The sequence below is a fragment of the Mytilus edulis genome, chromosome 13 (genome assembly GCF_963676685.1).
Source record: "Mytilus edulis chromosome 13, xbMytEdul2.2, whole genome shotgun sequence".
In the NCBI taxonomy this organism is placed as follows: Eukaryota; Metazoa; Mollusca; class Bivalvia; order Mytilida; family Mytilidae; genus Mytilus; species Mytilus edulis.
In genome coordinates this window covers 7,230,596-7,249,329 of record NC_092356.1, presented here as the reverse complement: position 1 = coordinate 7,249,329, position 18,734 = coordinate 7,230,596, and the positions used below count along the sequence as shown (strand labels likewise).

General features: G+C 31.5%; 1 protein-coding gene across 1 annotated transcript; it reads right to left on the bottom strand.

Moving 5' to 3' along the window:
* Positions 1-10,294: 10,294 nt before the first annotated feature.
* Positions 10,295-17,552, bottom strand: LOC139502022 (uncharacterized; the record flags this gene model as incomplete). Its single annotated transcript, XM_071291341.1, has 4 exons — positions 10,295-12,169; positions 12,731-12,939; positions 14,844-15,172; positions 17,332-17,552. Coding segments are annotated over 4 exons (1,179 nt in total), but the record flags the coding sequence as incomplete, so codon positions are not given.
* Positions 17,553-18,734: the final 1,182 nt, after the last annotated feature.

The following is an 18,734-nucleotide window of genomic DNA, read 5'->3' as shown; positions in this document are numbered from 1 at the left end:
CAACATTAAAATGTTACACACACCGAAACAGACTAAGCATTAGACAAAATCCTATGAGAATAACAAATATAACATCAAAACCAAATACTTGAATTTGGGATAGATAAGTACCGTGACACGTCTTATAGCAATGTGGATTCACACTCAAAAATAAGAGAAAACAAGACATAATAAATAAAATAGTCAAAATATAGTACAGCAGTCATCATCGTGTAACAATTTTAAAAGGAGCAATTTAACAGAACACAAACACATCTATCTACAATAACATTCATTGGTTCGTGTGTCTAACGTCAGAAAATTATATACGTCACATATATTTGTCGTTCAATGTATATAACAACAATTTCAAAATTTCACAAAGGCAATGTTAGCATACAGGGTTAAAAATCCAAAGTATGTAAGAATCAATTTCAGAAATAGACCATGATTTAAAATAGTCCAAAAGTTATATAGAATTCATAGAATTTATAAGAATCCACAAATAGTTAATTCTATTGCGCGATTGAATAATTTTGACGTTTGTGGTTCAACGTATTTTGTAATTCATAATAGAAATATATCATAATGACATAAAATAGAACAATTTCATAATGACGAAATCTTTTTAAAGTAAAGAGTCACGTTATAAGAACCAAAAAAAAACAAAGAGTCGCATATACAAAACATACCAGCAAAAAATGACAGACAATACAAACACATCGACGGGATGTATAAGTACCGAGCCACGTCAAACGGATATCACATAAAACAATCCAACAGCAAAAGTAATATTAATAATAGAACGAAGACAAATGAAAGGACAATAAAACACGTTGTTAGGATGATAAACAACATCAGTACTCAGAATCTATACATCAAGACCATCATGTATTATTTGTGAAGTTGACACGGAATATTTATCAACAAGGTCTTGGAACCTTCCGATGAACTTTTTAGAAAAAAGGACGAAACGTTCTTTGACATACCCCTGGTTCATCAACTTTCAACTCAGACACTGATGACGTTTTACAAAGTATGAGTAGGAGCTGCAAGCTCTAGAATATCGAATAAGTTGGGATTTATGTATCCCATATGCAGGTGAAGTTGGTGTAATTCTACTAAGGTGGAGAAAATTTATAATTTCAAAATTAAAATCGTCTCGTTTGTCATAGATTCTGGTACTGAGACGACTGTGTAAGTCAAATTCAAGATATAAGTCTAAAAATGAGGCGCAAGAAGCCGTGTCTGTTGTTTCTTTAATTTTTAGTTCTGGGGGATATATTAATGGAACCTAATCAGAAAAATTCGGATTGTTTATGGAAAGAACATCATCAATATATCTGAAACTGAAATTAAATAATCTGGCTTCTTTGATCCTCTTGTTTTGACAAGTGTCTGAAGTAATCCGATTCATATGAAAATAATAAGAGGTCGGCAAGAAGAGGCGCACAGTTTGTTCCCACAGAAATGCCGACAATTTGTTTGCAAAGTCTACCTCCAAACTCAACATATATGTTGTCGATAAGAAACTCCAGCATACTGACCACTTGTTCTTCTGTGTAGCATGTTTTACCTTTTTGTTTGTCACTATTAACGAAATATGCCTTATGAAATCCCAAAGTAATAAATGTATAGCGTATGCTACCATTTTTACATTGAAAGGCATTGTGGATTATTTCTTTTAGGCGATTTTCAGGGTATACAGGGTTGACAAATCAAATGTTTTGATAGAACTTATTTCAGAAAAAGACCGAGATTTAAAATTGTCTATCAGTTCTTTAGAATTTTTAAGAATACACATATGGTTAATACGACTACGCGAGTAAACAGTTTCACAGTATTTCTGAAGACCCTCTTTCACTGCGGACAGAATTTTAGTCAATCTAATGAACAATTTTTTAGTGGAACATGAAGATGAGCCAGCAATATACCGTTGTTTGTACGGAATTTTATGAAGCTTTGGTGTCCAATACAAACAAGGCAAGTCCTCCGATTTCGTGTTCAATGTAATGTTTATTGAAGCTATGAAGGACTTATGATTTGCTAAAATTTCAGCATTGTCAAAGGATATGTCTTTGTATGTGGGATTACCTGAGTGCTTCTTTATACCTAATTCTTTTACAAGACATTCGTAGTAATACGATTTACACACAAAGACAATATTATTTGAAGCTTTGCTTTATTTTAGGTGCAATGGTTTTGGTGTAACTGTAGGATACAATAGGAACAGACTGATTTTGAAAATTAATAGGAATTTTAGATGTTACCTCCTTGTGATGTAGAACGTTGCAGATATTGATTGCATCAATTCCTCTATAGCCAGAGTCAACAGGAAGAAATTTTTTCTCATGTAAAGGTTCCGATCTTAATGGTTAAAAAGACGGAAAAGAGCTACATCACAAATAATACTGACTAGTCTGTATATTGAAGAAAAATGTATTGGTGCCTCCTTTTTCAAGTGCATAATCTCTCAAACGTTTTAGAAAATTAACTGACAGTGAAAAGAGAATAGTTCTTATTTAATGTAACCCTAGTGGATGATGAAGATGTGAAAGCAGGTCATCAAAGCTCCCAGAGGGTGATCTAGATTTGGAAGACATTTTTACATTAGGCCGATGGTAATGTTTTTGACCATGACTACGTTGTTGTCGTAAGGTAGTATTAAATAAACTCATTACATTAACATCACTGCAGGAACATGAGGAAGGACTTGGCAAATTTCCTACTCCTTTAACATTATCATTGTAACCATATGACATTGCAGTCCCTAATTTCCTTATCCAGGATTTTCTCTATCTTTACAGAAAGCAGTACTTAGTACAGGGCTATGTGTGTGGTGCAAAATATCATAATGCTAAGTTCAGTTTGAAATGAGATAAACAAAGTAAATAAGATAATTGTCATCAGCTATTCATGACTGAAACTTATCTAACTTTTTAAACAAACAGACAAAAAAGAAATAGGTCAGGGGGTTCTTTTTGTTTGTGATTTATATATTGTTAATTTCATTACTATTTTACTTTTTCTATGTAGATGTTTCAAAGCCTTATACATCTATACTTAGTATAAATACTAATTAATTGAATATTCATTGGCATAGAAGTATTTATTTAAAGTTATTATAATATTTTATTATCATTATTATTATTATTATTATTGAGGACCTTTTACGGGACGTCGGGATCGGCTGTTTTTAAGCTTGGGATTTCGGGATCTGGGAATTTTTTTTTCGAATTTCGGGATGTCGGGATCTTTTTTTTAAATTCGGGACCTCTGGATTTCATTTTTCTAAGACCGGAATTTCGGCCCTCATTATTATTATAACTGTCTATTTTTCTTTTTCTTTTTCTTTCAAACTGAGTTTTTTTAAGACTATAATTTCCATCCAGCAATGCTCTCTTTATCATCCCAGTTTACCATACAAAATTATATTAAGTGAAGGAGATTAAAAAGCTTTGGATGATGTTGTAAAATTTACAATGACGACGAAGGAATTGGTTCTTTTCACGTTTCACATGAAAGTTTTTCACCCTATATGGTAATAATTATCATATAAGGCTTATCTATCTGATTAATAGAAATAAAAACAAATAAGTTAGACAATAAAAGAATTCGAAACAAAGTTTTTTCTAACAGGAAATGTTACCAAAAAAAAGGGAGTTAGAAGTTAGAAATTAAATGAGGCAACAACAAACTTAAATATACAAGAAGTAGCTATTCTTAATTGCTAGTTTAAAAAAATTAAAAAATTAGGTGTAGAAACAAAAAAGTGTGAATGCTAAGCGTCTGTTTTATTAAAGTTGATGGTAGACATTGTATGTACATGTATTTTAACAATCATTACTAGAATTTGTATATTTATTGTAGTAAATGCAATAATTAGTACTGCAATACAGTATAGCCTTATGCAGCAATGAACTATCATTGACACAATTTTGAAAACACGAGAGCTCAGAAGGACAATAAAAAGTATTACAATAACATTCACATTATAGTTATTAAAGGAACAAGGCTCATAAGACTCATCAGTGACGCTCATTTTAAAATAGTTAAGAAGCCGAAGCAAGTACAAAGTTGTAGAGCATTGAGGAACCAAAATTCCCAAAAGTTGTGCCAAATACGGGTTAGGTAAGCTATGCCTGGGAATCTTTAGTATTTCGAAAAATATATTCTAGTGAATGAGGCGGCGAAATTCCATGTCAACCAAAATGGATTGTAGGCATAAAACTTCATCATACTTTATTATTGAACATTCTTAGAATCTCTCATATGTAGCCGAAAATGTCTGGGTTTTTTGTCCAGATTTAGGCATTATAGATTTCTGTGCGAACTTATGGAAATAAATAAATGACGTATTAAACCATGCAATTATTAATCGGGTCTGCTCTCCCTATAAAATATTTGCTAGGAAAGTCCTCTCAACTAAGCTTTTAATTAGAAAAAATAAAGTTTGTTTCTACATTTTTGTCGAACTCGAGTTTTGCTACGTTTGCTCTAGTTTACCAGTAATTTATCTGAATTTGAATCCTTGGGTTTAATTTAAGCCTAAAAATAACATTAAGTTTCCCAAAACTTTGTAAAAAAAATATATATTGATGAGTCGTTGATCTTTTAAAAAGCACTTTGTGTATGTAAGTGTTGAATTAAACACTGTGTGTATGTAAGTGTTCACTTAAACACTGTGTGTATGCAAGTGTTCAATTAAACACTGTGTGTATTCATGGAAAAGGAACAATTTTAGTATATACAATCTGGAATTAACACGAAAACATTTTAGAACTCATCCCTTATCAATTACTTGTATCCAATCGATAAAAGGTAACAAGGGTGCAAAATTTTCCCAGTATGAAATAATAAAAAAAACTGTGAACCGAACTTTGCTATAGATTTTGCTTTTTTACAAGACCTTTTAAGACTGATATTCATGTCAACACCGAAGTGCTGACTACTGGGCAGGTGATACCCTCAGGGACAAAACGTCCACCATTAGTGGCATCGATTCAGTGGTTTTAAATATTTATCAAAGGCACCAGGATTATAATTTAGTTGGCCAGACGCGCGATTCGTCGACATAAGACTCATTAGTGACGCTCATATATGTATCCCAAAGCTAAATGGGCCGAAGATTATTCCGAGATACAAGTAGGTCGACTCAATTAAACACCTGAAGTGTTATGTTTGACTCAAAAATATATCTACTCGATTCTAATGTGAAGCACTGTTATCTTTTTTTATAAAACCACAGATGAGAACACCTAATTGGTTTAGATGTTTATATTTATATTTTACTAATACCATATTCTATCCCAGCAAAATATAGTTTAGAGTTCTTATAATAAGGTCAAAATAATGAAGCACAAATTCAGATCGGAGCCAGGTAAACACCCTAAGATTGACCATTAGTGAAGATTAAAAAATACCCCAAATTTAACTTATGAATCCCGCCAATATCTGTCTGTAGTGTGTTCATTCTTTTGGTTGGTTTTTTTGTCATTCATTTTTGCTTATACATATTATATGCTTTGTCTGTATTTTATTTTTCTTGGTTGACGTATTTGTTCGTATAATAGATTATAATACAATGTTGAATCCTATACTTCTTTTTTTCACCTATAACGTCTGTTTGTTTTGTTCACACATTGATGTCAATAAAATAAAATTTTATTTGATTGTCATACTGTCAACGTATATTTGTTCCGCCTATAAACATTGTCATAATATCTATTCCTGTTTGAACAAATATTATATACCATTTATTCCGTTAGGAACATATACTGTTATATTTATTCCTGAAGAAAAAATATTGTCATTAGGGAACAATTATTTACGCGTAACCCAAAAGAAAGCTGGAGGTCGTGGTTTTTTAAAGGGCACTAGCTACGAGATATAAAAAAAAATTAAAGTAAGATTTTTTTAGTCAATCAATAATGAAAGTGAAATAGTGAAATAATAATTCGCTATTAGCAGCCAAAATGGTTCAATTTTGTCAAATTAAGCTAAGATACATTGACAATTACTTAATCACTTGCAAGTGAATAACTCGACTTCGTTAAATCCGTATTCACGTGAACTTCAATTTCACCCCTTAGCTAGAGATTGACAACGCATGCTTTGCACGTGTACTGGATATTTAAATGAAAAGAATGTCAACACATAAAATCATTCTTATACGGTTAAAAACAATGAGAAATATATATTTTTAATCTAAAAAATAAAATCAAACAGACCTATAAAAATCCAATTGCACGTATTGGTTTAATCTATTCATATTATCACTGTACTAGTATACATATTTTTTAGGGGACAGCTGAAGGACACCTACGGTTGCGGGAATTCTCGCTACATTGAAGACCCATTGGTGGCCTTCGGTTGTTGTCTGCTCTATGGTCGGGATGTTGTCGCTTTGACTCATTCCCCATTTCCTTTCTCAATTTTATTTTATATCTTTATTCATGTTTACATCACTTATATGGTCATCTGAGATCAAATCGATAGTTAATTATATGGCGTCTGGACTAAAATACACACGAAACGAACATACATATTATCTACCTCATGCTCTGCAAACTATTTATTTTAGACTTTTGATAGTTTGGATAAATGTTTAACATTGTTATAAATCAAATATGAGAATTTGACTCAAATCGGTGACCATGCATTTGACAGCTAGTGCCCCTGTAAGAGATGAATTATCCTATGAGATAATAACTATATCACACCATTGGCCAAACTATGTTCTGTTTTAAAAACTTGTAACTTTTCACCTATAACATACATATATTATTTGTATGTGTTTTCTTTTAATATAAGGGAGATAATTGACTAATTTCATTCAAGGGCTGCTAACTATTAACCAATATTTGCTTGGTTACTAGGTGTATTGAAGTGTACTTGTACTTGTTACGAACTAACTGTTTGAAGATTTATGGCGATAATCATTTGAATTTGAATTAATATCAAAACAAGAAACTTACCTTTAATACCTACTCACGATGTGTATGAGGATTATAAAAGTTATGTCTGTAGTGTGACGTTAATTCATTGTTTGCTATGTATAAGGAAGTACAATATTTAAATTATGAAGGTTATATACATGAATGGTTTTCTACATTTAAATGATTGTAAAGCTTACAAATACACAATGTAAGATATTATCTGTACGAATGTGTGAACAATTATATATATAAAAAAAGAATGCATTAATAGTACACATGAAGCCGTTCATCGTATATTTTATCGAAATTTCCGAGTCTAAATAATGGAAACTTATCTGAAGTCCCCCTTAGATAATAGGATAAAGATAATAAATATTTCATGTCAATTGTATGTCAAAAAGTAAAAAAAAATGTACTGACTACAGGGTTGGAATTAAGAATTAGAAAGGGAGGCGTACATAAACAGTTAAAAAAATCAAACTTGTTGTTTACCCGAGTGTTTTACAGCTATGATGTTTTATACTTTTTATACAGATTATTTGTGTTTCAAAAAAAATTTTTTTAAATTAAAGCATTTTAACTTAGAGATACAAGATTCTTTATTGAAATTTTTTTTTATTCAAATTAGTATAATCAACTCAAAATATTTTGAGAATCGAATTTTTTATTTCAAAAAGGGGAATAAGTCTTTTTTAAATTACATAACACACTAAAGGCTCTAACACTAATGACCGCTATTCGACTTTGACGACTAGAATATATTTCATGTCTAGCTGATTATTTTTGTCATTTCAAGAATGTCTACCTATAATAGATTCAAGACAATAGGCAAAAATGTGAAAAAAAAGAATCGGTTCAAATTCGTCTTTCTACATTATTCCTATATTAAGTTAGCCGAAATTCTTAATGTAAATTGCGGGTATGTAGATCTCAACATTCTAACTAAATGTGTCCTGATACGTTTTCTATATTTATAGATGTTTTCAAGATGATCGACAAAATTTGCAGAGTTTTTCTATTAGAAGCCATGTGAGCCGTGTTGGTTGACAGACGTAGTTGTCGAACACATTATTTATTACCTAGATATCCATATAATGAATCGATTGTGGCCAAGTATGATTTAGTTTTAGTCCAGTAATTTCACGGGAGAAGATATTTTGCAATTTGATGGACGACAACGACGACCGACCACAGGAGATTTAAAAAAAGCTCACTTGTATGCATAAAGCTACTTAGGTTAAGATTTGTTCCGAACGGACGGATTTCTCTACATATCCAAACATATCCCCTACATATTCTAAAAAATAATAATTACATTAACGATACCGATTTTTTTGCATCAGGTGCGCCTTTTGACAATAAGTGTATCTGCAATGATGATCGAGGCCAAAATTTTTGAAAATCAAAAGTTTATAAATAAAAAAATTGAAGAACTATAATCCAAAAAGGTACAAAAAGTATAGCCAGAGCCGAGAAACAATGCATAAGTTTTAATACATCATTGGCTTTTAGCGTCTACTGAGAAGGAACATCAAAAACAGCGCATGATATTTATGATGTGTTGTTCTTCATTTTTTTGTGATATTAACCTGATATTGAAATATAGCAATTTGTCATCCATGTAGTCGAAATTTGCTGACAAAATTATATGTTTTAACTCTAATTACAAATGTAATAGAACTGTATATTAAGTTTAGACATAAAGTTTAATTAAATTTGCCGTGAATTGTTTTTGTACATTTCTTTATTTGTTCTAATTTTAGGGTGAGCATTAGTTTGATTTAACGAGGTATATATTACCGAACAGATGGTTATTTCATTATAAGGAGCAAAGCAGCTTCTAAATGTTTACCGTATCATAATACAGACCCGAAATATACATTTATTTAAATAAATTCAGGTGAGACTTACAAGCATATAAGAAGTGACGTAAGCGAATTAACTAGAAATTTTTAGAAAAATATGTTCGGAGGTTCATATCTTCATGATTTGCAGAAGTAACACTTTCGGGGTACGCAAAATAAGTATCGACACCTTGCTATTAAATGACAACAACACTTTTAAACTCTGTGAAAACAAAATGATTTTCAGGTATAAATCACGTTGTCAATTTTCGTGTTTTACGAAATAACTGTATGCACTAACATTTATTTTAAGGCGATATTGACTGTAGCAAACATCTTACTAACTAAACTATTTTAGAGATGGCTGCGACGGGGGCATTGAATGATATATAATATATATAATGCTTTCTTTGCTTAATATTCTGTATGTTTAACGTCCAGTGACCTCGACTTGACAAATTTATCTTCGTTGATCGCCGTTAATGATAATAAATTCTTTGAAATCCATTACTTATTGAGTTTCCCAATTTGCTCAAATCAAGAATTAGCGAAAAATGCTATCTTTGATGAATGTTATAACTTATGTTTTGGGTTGGGGGTTTTTGGCTGATTTTGTTGTACATTTTTTCCTTATTCAAATGCAATTGTCATGTATGGCATGTCAGTAACTACTTGTAGTCTGTTGTTATTTATGTATTATTGTCATTTTGTTTATTTTCTTTTGTTTCCTGGTCTGACATCTGATTCGGACTTCTCTTAAACTGAGTTTTACTGTGCGAACTGTTGTGCGTTTGTGTTTTCTACATTATATAAAGGTAAAGGGGGAGGGTTGAGATCTCCATTTTTTTTCCCGGCTGCATTTTTACGCCGGTCCCAAGTCAGGAGCCTCCGGCCTTTGTTAGTCTTTTATTATTTTTGAAGAAGGTTTATTGTGTATGATTAGGTTTGAGTATGACGTCCATTATCACTGAACTAGTATACATATTTGTTAAGGGGCCTAGCTGAAGGACGTTTCCGGGTGCGGGAGTTTCTTGCTGCATTAGAGACCCATTGATGGCCTTCGGCTGATGTCTGCGCTCTATGTTTGGGTTGTCGTCTCTTTGACACATTCCCATTTCCATTCGCAATCTTATGATCGTGTATTTATCATTTTTTGTACCCTTTTCTCTATGTAATGCACTGAATTCTATTCATTTTCTTTCCTGAAAATGTCTATATGATTATGTTGCCAAATTCTAATTTGTATCTTCTTTTTGTTGAAAGGTTGCGGGGATGAATATATATGTTGTCATTTTCTCACTTTTTGGTTAGTTACCGCGAATAATTTCAGGTTTTTTAGAAAGTCCCCATTATGACCTTTACCCTTAATATTTGCAAATTTTCATAATCTGCGACATCGAACGTCATCATATTTACCACAATTTGCAGCCATGTACATATATGTTGATCAAATAATTGCTATAATCAATTGTCACCACACTCAATTATATACACAAGTATCTAAAACACAACAAAAAACAAACAGTATCACTTTTCTTTAATTGTTAAAAATTGTTATGATATAAACACTGCAGTCCGATTACAATAAGACAGATGTTATAACATTAACGGTACCCATTTTCCTGCATCAGATGCGCATTTCGACAATACATGTCTCGTCAAGGATGCTAGTGGCCAACATATTTGAAAATCAAAGCTTATATAAAAGATGAGGAGCTATAATCAAAAAGGTAAAAAAAGTATAGCCAAATCCATGAAAGGAATCAGAGTTTGCATGAGGGAGATACATTCCTTGATTTGTAATAATTACTAGCATTTTGTAAGAGCAAATTTCAATAACACAAACAATTCGTATTGTCATGCCAATACCGAAGTACTTGCTACTGGGCTGGTATACCCTAGGATATGCAAATAGAGAAGAAATTGTTACAGGTATCAATTGTCACTCATTGATTCAAGATTATTAGAACACCACTGGTTATTGTTAGTAGCAATTGTTTGAAAATTGGCATTTCGATAGTTCTACTTTTATAATTCATAATAATTTTATAATGAATCATTTACCTCATCATTTAATTGAGATGTTGACTTTTGTAATCAATTTCTGAAACAGGCTGTATTAATATGACATTTATACTCCAATATGAAAAATAATTTAAAAAATTTTGAATAACAGTTTCCAATTCGTTTTTTTTTCCATATACATGTACATAACAGTTGTATGGGAAGCAAAAGGGAGCTGATCGAAATGTTAGATTTGGATTGCAAATGCTTGACTGCGGTATTAAAATATTTGATTTTAGAGATTTAAATAATAAAATTTAAAGTCCGTCAGACCGTTAGGAATATCATTGAAATAATGCTATTATCTTTTTTTGTTGGATCAAGAAGTTTGATGGGTGTCAAGTGATAAACGATTCAAGTTAAAAGTTATAGTAATGAAAAATATCAAACTCTAAGGAAAATTCAAATCGAAAAGTCCTTAGTATATTGGCAAATACAAAAGATTAAACACATGAAACAAATAGAAAATATGTTATGTTTCTGACTTGTTACAAGCATTCCCTTATGTAGAAATGTTAATTTGAAAAGGCGCTTCAGACGCATCTAAATTATAACGAGTTTTTTTCATTTTTTTACCTGGTTTGATAGCTGGCTAAAACTTCCCCTTGAATAATGGGCGCATAAAATACCACTACAATGATAACAATTTGTGAATCAAACATTCAGATATAGTTGTTAAAACTATTAAAAAAAAAACAAAGTTCACAAAAGTCAACATTTTTAATAATCCAAATCACAAAAAAAAATCAAATATGAAAACAAAGAAAAACAAAATGGCACATAGTCAAAGCATATAAGCGAATAAAAAAAACGTATAAAACTGACCATAGTAAAATAAATGAATGGGTGACCAAAAGGAACACAAATATAACTATCTATAAAAAAACATTCAAAAGAACAACTATTAAGTTTTTACCGTGACAGTTACCAGTGTTTAATATGATTTTTGTAGATATACACTAATGTGGGTAAAATAAGTATTAAAATAGCTAACAGCAATGTGGCTAAACCCACGCGAACAAGCTGCTTCGCAATATTCGACAGTACAAGCAGAAAAAGAGATAAGGCGATGGGAGCAATAACCAAGGTTGAGCTTAAGAACCTATAAACATGGTAAATGAAGCCTACATTTGGTAATGTGAATTCATATTTATTGTTCAATGTATTGTTGGTTGTAGCAAAAATCTTGTTCTGGTCATGGTAAAGCATGAATGTGAACAAAACCAGGATCCACGCCCAAATAGTAATCTGTATAGGAATGCAGACCCATTTTATAACTTTCAGAAGCATTCGTGCAAGGAAACCATGCCAGTCTCCCGATCGTCCAAGATGAGGATTGATCACCTGTAAACATATCGTATACATGCTTATGAAGTATATGCAACCTTTTTTTCTAATTTCAGAATGCGAAAATACTGGTTCTTTTTTTTTTAACCTTATATGTTTTTGCCGGCACTTTTATCCTCTACAGTTTTTCACAACATGATTTGACCCAACCTAGATTCAAACACATATAGTATCCATATGCCACACACACATAGTTATCTTTAGACAATGAGTGCAATGGATGGTCGTTCATACAAGATTGCAAATACAATATAGAAAAAACATCAATTTGAAACTTGCGACAAAATTGCAAACTAATGAATTGAAGATAATATTGACTAATTCATCGTAGGGTCTATTCCATTTTCAAAAGTAACAGTACTTCTCAGGTCTAAGCTTTACAATTTAAATATCGGCTCAATCCATAACAAAATATGTTTTAGTTACTTGCAGTTAAAGTGCATTTTACATCGATATACTGATGTTAAAACCCATTCTAAGGAAACTTATTACCTTTTGACCCTTATCGTCATCTTCGTCATTTCGTAAGTGTTGTCAAACTTTAACATGAGTACAAACCTGTTCAATAACTTCCAGTACGGGGACATCAATTTCAGGCAAGATTGTCCTGTGATATATCATTTTTTTGTTAGCACCAGGACAATAATTTACTATCAATTTAAAACTATTTTCGTCAATTCCCAAATAACTAAGGAAGTCCTTGATCCTATTGTCATTACGTCGTCTGCACAGATCTTTCTTGGTCATCACGCCAAATATTGGAATTCCTGAATGACGTAAAAAAACGTTCAATTGAATTGTTAAATTATGAAATTCTAGAATCCCTTATCTTATGCTTTGGCGTTGTCATCTAGTCTCGCACTGTGCATTATTTTCTCATATCTAAGGGCAATGCACACACGTGTTTCTCAAATTGTATACAATAATAGCACAAAAGCTACAAATATTACCAGCTGAACACTATGATTATAAATGGTCTTTCAGTATGTGCAGTCATAATGTAGGCCAATATTTTTGAATATCCAAGATTTATTTCAAATACTGACGAACAGATCAAACCAAAAACGACCTACAGTATAGCAAAAAACAGACAAGGAATCAGAGCTTTGATTTTTTCGGGGGAGACATTGACCTACAAAATTGAATTGAATATTGCTTATAGCGTTGTCAAAACATGAGTTCGTATTTCGTAGATTTTAATGGAAATTTAATAGTTTTCCTTCAAACAGTTTCTTTTTTCATCTTTTATCCTAAGCGGGAAAAAAATTGCATAAATCGTGCCAAATGTGTACTTCTTATATCAACTCTCAATATTTAAAAGCAAATAAAATTCGCAATACGCTCGTTTTAGTAAGCAAACTTTAGAAGAACAAATTGTGAAAAGTTGTCCTTCAATGATAATAACTCCCGAAGGGGTCAATTGACAATTTTGGTCATATTAAACTGCTAGTTATTTCTATCTATTCTATAATAATATTCCAGATGAAAACAACTTCAAGAAACTGCAGAATTTCCTTAAAATCATTTATTCAGAGGCAATAACCTAAAATTAGATACTCGATTTCGCTGATTACTTCAGGGTAGGTAGAACTTGAGCTAATGAATACTTTAACTTCTTGACTTTGCATTGATTGTTTTAAGATATAAGTCAAAAACTGTATTTTACCCTATGTTCTATTTTAGCCTTGTCGGCCATGTTTGTTGATGGATCAAACTCCGGATACAATTTATAAACCTTAAGGAACATTCAATTAAAGTTTATAAATAGTGAGTCTATTAGTTTCAGAGGAGAAGATTTTGAAATTATACGATTGTGATGAACCTATTGATTAAAATTTTCTTTAAAGAGCAATTACTGCTTAAGGGTTCAATCGACAATTTTTGTCATATATTATTTTTTTGGTAGATCGTAATCATTAGTAATTTGCTGAATATTACTATTGTTACAGTTTATCTCGGTAAGTTTGGTAATTTTAAGGAAATTTTGTAGTTTTTTGTTATTATCTTGAATATTATTATAGATAGAGATAAACTGTAACAATAATAATAATCAGCAAATTGCCAATGATTACGATCTACCAAAACGTTAATATGACCAAAATGGAAAGTATTTTGCCCAGTAGTGTCAAGGAGAAGTGGTTTGAAATAGTTGACGACGACGACGACGAATACCAAGTGATGACTTTATCTCACATAAAGTCCTTCTGGCCGGGTGAGCTAACAATGTATGCCTGACTTCTTTCGTTGGATTTTAGGGTAAAAATCAGATATTGTTACCGGGAACAGAAATGCAAAGGAATGCGTTGAAAATATTAATCTTTTATCTTTCAGTGGTATTTTATTCGGTGAATATGAATATCCTAATGCATATTTGAGATCCAAATTTATTTTAACCTACCATTCTCGACTGTTTTGTGCTAAATTTTCTTCAATCTCGAATACTATGATTTGAATATAAAGACGTATATAATGAGAAAAGAATCCGAAAATATGCACCTTTATCATACTTTTGAAAAGCCAACAAAACACTGGTTATCAGCCTGCTAAATGTTATATACAAACATCAAAGATATAAATTTGAAATTGAAATAGTTCTGTTAAAATTTGCTATTGATATTTGAACTGAAAATATCATGAAAGAGTTTATTAAGTATTTTCAATAGTAAGTTACCTTCAAGATCGTTTGCCACTTCTCTTATGCATTTAAACAATTGTGCTGTTAATGGTTCCCTTGGGTCTGCTGTTGTAACAACAATAATTCGATCTATCTTTAGATGTTTTGCCCGATGGAACATTTCGGTTTTAAAATCATCTGGATTATTCTGATACATGTTCAGAACATTTTCAATCTTTTCATTTTCTTTAATTTTACCGTCAAATAATGCTCTCAAAAGCGCCCTATTGAAGTTAACATCTTCATCTTCCAAACCGTTAATATCGATAAACGTTGGAAACAACACCTCCGGTTCTTCTTTATAATAATCTCTTTTAGCACTGAAACTGAAAAAAAGTAAGATTCCAAACACCTGTATAAAAATGTTGAAGAAATAAAGCTTGTTTTCGAAACTGAAAATTGGACTCACAGACGAATACAAATGGCGCAGGACAGACCCATCCATAAATTGGGAAAATTTACGTTTTCTATTTATTGTTGTTGTCCTAAATGAGCCCCGTTCTAATCTGCTCCTACCCCGGTATATTAGTGAAATCATCAGATATTAGGAAGACAATTTTCTAAATCGTTGCTCATTTTAGTGATGCAGTAGTAAGGACATGTAAAAGATGTACTGTGTGGAAGAGCGTTCATGTCAGTTTGCTCTTGTGTCACGTTTTATTCAGTTCAGATGACTTGAATGTTGTTGTGGTTTTTTTTTTTTTTTATTCTTAGTTCGTTTTTTCGGAGGTTTTATATAAACTTATGTGCGGATGCTTATGAATTACCTGATCTATTTCAGTCTCTGGTTTTACGAGAGAATAAACTTGTCATGCAAATTAGTAAAGTATTTAGTAGATTGAAAACCCCTTTTTTTTAGTTTATCGAATGCTTGGTGGTAACCACTCGACTTCCATACAATTGTTTATGATGTTCGAGTCAGAACGTGACCTTAATGTTAGAGAATTTACTGTCACTCATAACAAGTCAATTTCGGCTTAACGTTCTGCTGCAGAATCAATATAAAGAAAGCGTAATTCAAAACAAGACAAGTCAGCAGAAGTTTCAAACGCAGATTTGTTTTCAATGAAGACAAAGTACTTTAATTACAAAGTTTCTGGCATAGAGATGATTTTTTTCAGAAACAACAGAGATATTAGTAAAAAGTGAAAAGGAATCAGAGAATTATATTTCAGGGGAATCAGTTAAAATTTGAACTTAATTTTGATATCCAATTAACTACATTGAGAAGAATCGACCAAAAAAGGCAGTCAGGGTACTAACAGATCCGTCTGTTCAGATCATGAAGAGAGTTAAATTAATAGGAATAGCAGATAAGTCCGAGTGCGGTTGGAAAACTGTTAATAATTCCTTTCAGATGAAGTGGCTCAAATGGCATGTTACAGGTGGTTCCGATACTATATTTCATCAACTGTGACAAGCAAGGGAACATGGCAAGAACTGCAGAAAGGGAATGGAAAGAACAAGATCTACTTAAGATCAAAACAGCGATATTGTCAAGGTACAATATTTTGATATTTTTCAAACATTTTACGAAGATGAAAATTGCAATTCTGATATTTATGTCAAAGGTCGTTTGAAAAAAATCTATCAAAATTTGGAAACAGATTATTGCTTCAGATTTCATGTTTAATGTTATTTTAGACTGTTATAAAATTCTGTTGCTTAACTAGCCTGAAGAAATATTTTACGAAATAATAAATCAGCATTAGATAATAGTGAATTTGTTTCAACAAAAATGGATTTGATTAAATTCGAAGATTGAAAAGTAGTAAAACAGTATTTATATTCTAATTGTTTCGGTTTTGTTGTTGATATGAAATCAGTACACCATCATATTGATATAGTTCATGAGCATCAGAAATACTTATGTTTCTCCTTGAAATTCGGAGGTTTAAAAAGTTTTTATCTTTACTGGACTTGATTTTGGTATGAAATCTGGTGGATATATATTTACTAAAGTCGTGAGACGTTTAGTAACACATTTGAGAAAGAAATAATGCGTTGTTTATTTAAATGACGAGTTATGTTTAGCCAAGAATGAAAACACTTGTAAATTCAATCTGAAGAGTCGGATCTTATCTCATCGAGGTTTGTATTAACCAGAGATTAATGTCACTGGACACCATCACAAAAAATAGAGTGGTTATGTTAATTTGGAATTTAGACATATCTAAATAAACTCATCATTGGAACAAGGATTGAAATTTTGTTTTCGCGCCAGAGCGTCACTGATGAGTCTTTCGTAGACGAAACCGCGTCTAGGGCAATCTTGGCAAATTTGATGAGTTTATCTACTGTTTATGTGTTCATTAGTCATGTTAGTGTATACAGGATTTTTGCGTTTAAACGAACTATGTTATATGGTTTTATGTTTTCTAAAAAGTTGCATACTATAAAAAAAAAAGCAAAACTGTGACAAATCTATAAAATTTGATACATTCCACATGTATATATACAACGACTTTTGGTGTATGAATCTTACCTTCTAAAATGTTGTGTAATACTGGTTAATTCTCCGCTGTTCATTCCAACTTTTGAATACAGCTGCCATTTATCTTTCCTTAAGCTTGCTATTACTGTGTTAATGAACGAACTTTTCCCACAGCCTTTGGCACCTATTACCGCGACATTTAATACTTGTTTGCCAGATTCCACAGTCCCAACGGATTTTCTTATATCTTTGATGAGCTGTACTTTTCTTTTATTTTCGTCGCCATCCTCAGCTGAAGAAAATTCATTTTCCATCTGCAAATCTGAAGTGTGGAGGACTTTCTGTAAACGGTTTGTACAAACATAGATTGAAGATTAAGTTGTAGTTAAAACTATACTTCGCCTCCGGTCATAGACGAATTTCGGGTTAAATGTCGAGTAAGACTTAAAATTCGGAGTTGAATTGAAGTGATATAAATTTTGATTAAGTAAAATTAATAATAATCATATTTGTAATTCTCAAATCATTTAATTTAATTAATGTTATAGTTAAAATATCATAATGCTAAGTTCAGGTTCAAATGAGATAAACAAAAAAAAATAAGATAATTGTCTTCAAACTATTCATGACTGAAACCTATCTAACTTTTTAAACAAACAGACAAATACGAAATAGGTCAGGGTGTTCTTTTTTTCTTCTTTTTTTTTGGGGTCGGGATCGGTTGTTTTTAAGCTTGGGATTTCGGGATAGATCCTTTCGGGATACGGGATTTTCTTTTCCAAATTTCGGGATGCCGGGATCTTTTTTTTTTAATTCGTGACCTCTGGATTTCATTTTTTTAAGCAGGGGATTTCGGCCACTCATTATTATTATTACTGTCTATTTTTTCTTTCAAACTGAGTTTTTAAAGACTATAATTTTCATCCAGCAATGCTCTCTTAATCATCCCAATTTACCATACAAAATTAAATTAAGTGAAGGAGATTTAAAAGCTTTGGATGATGTTGTAAAATTTACAATGACGACGAAGGAATTGGTTCTTTTCACGTTTCACATGAAAGTTTTTCACCATATATGGTAATAATTATCATATAAGACTTATCTATCTGATTAATAGAAATAAAAACAAATAAGTTAGAAAATAAAAGAATTCGAAACAAAGTTTTTTTTAATAGAAAAAGTTACCAAAAAAAGGGAGTTAGAAGTTAGAAAATTAAATGAGGCAACAACAAACTTTAATATACAAGAATTAGCTATTCCTCATTGCTAGTTTAAATAAATAAAAAAATTAAGTGTAGCAACAAAAAAGTGTGAATGCTAAGCGTCTTTTTTCTGTTTTATAAAAGTTTTATTAAAGTTGATGGTAGACATTGTATATACATGTAATTTAACAATCATTACTAAAATTTGTATATGTATTGTAGTAAATGCAATAATTAGTACTGCAATACATT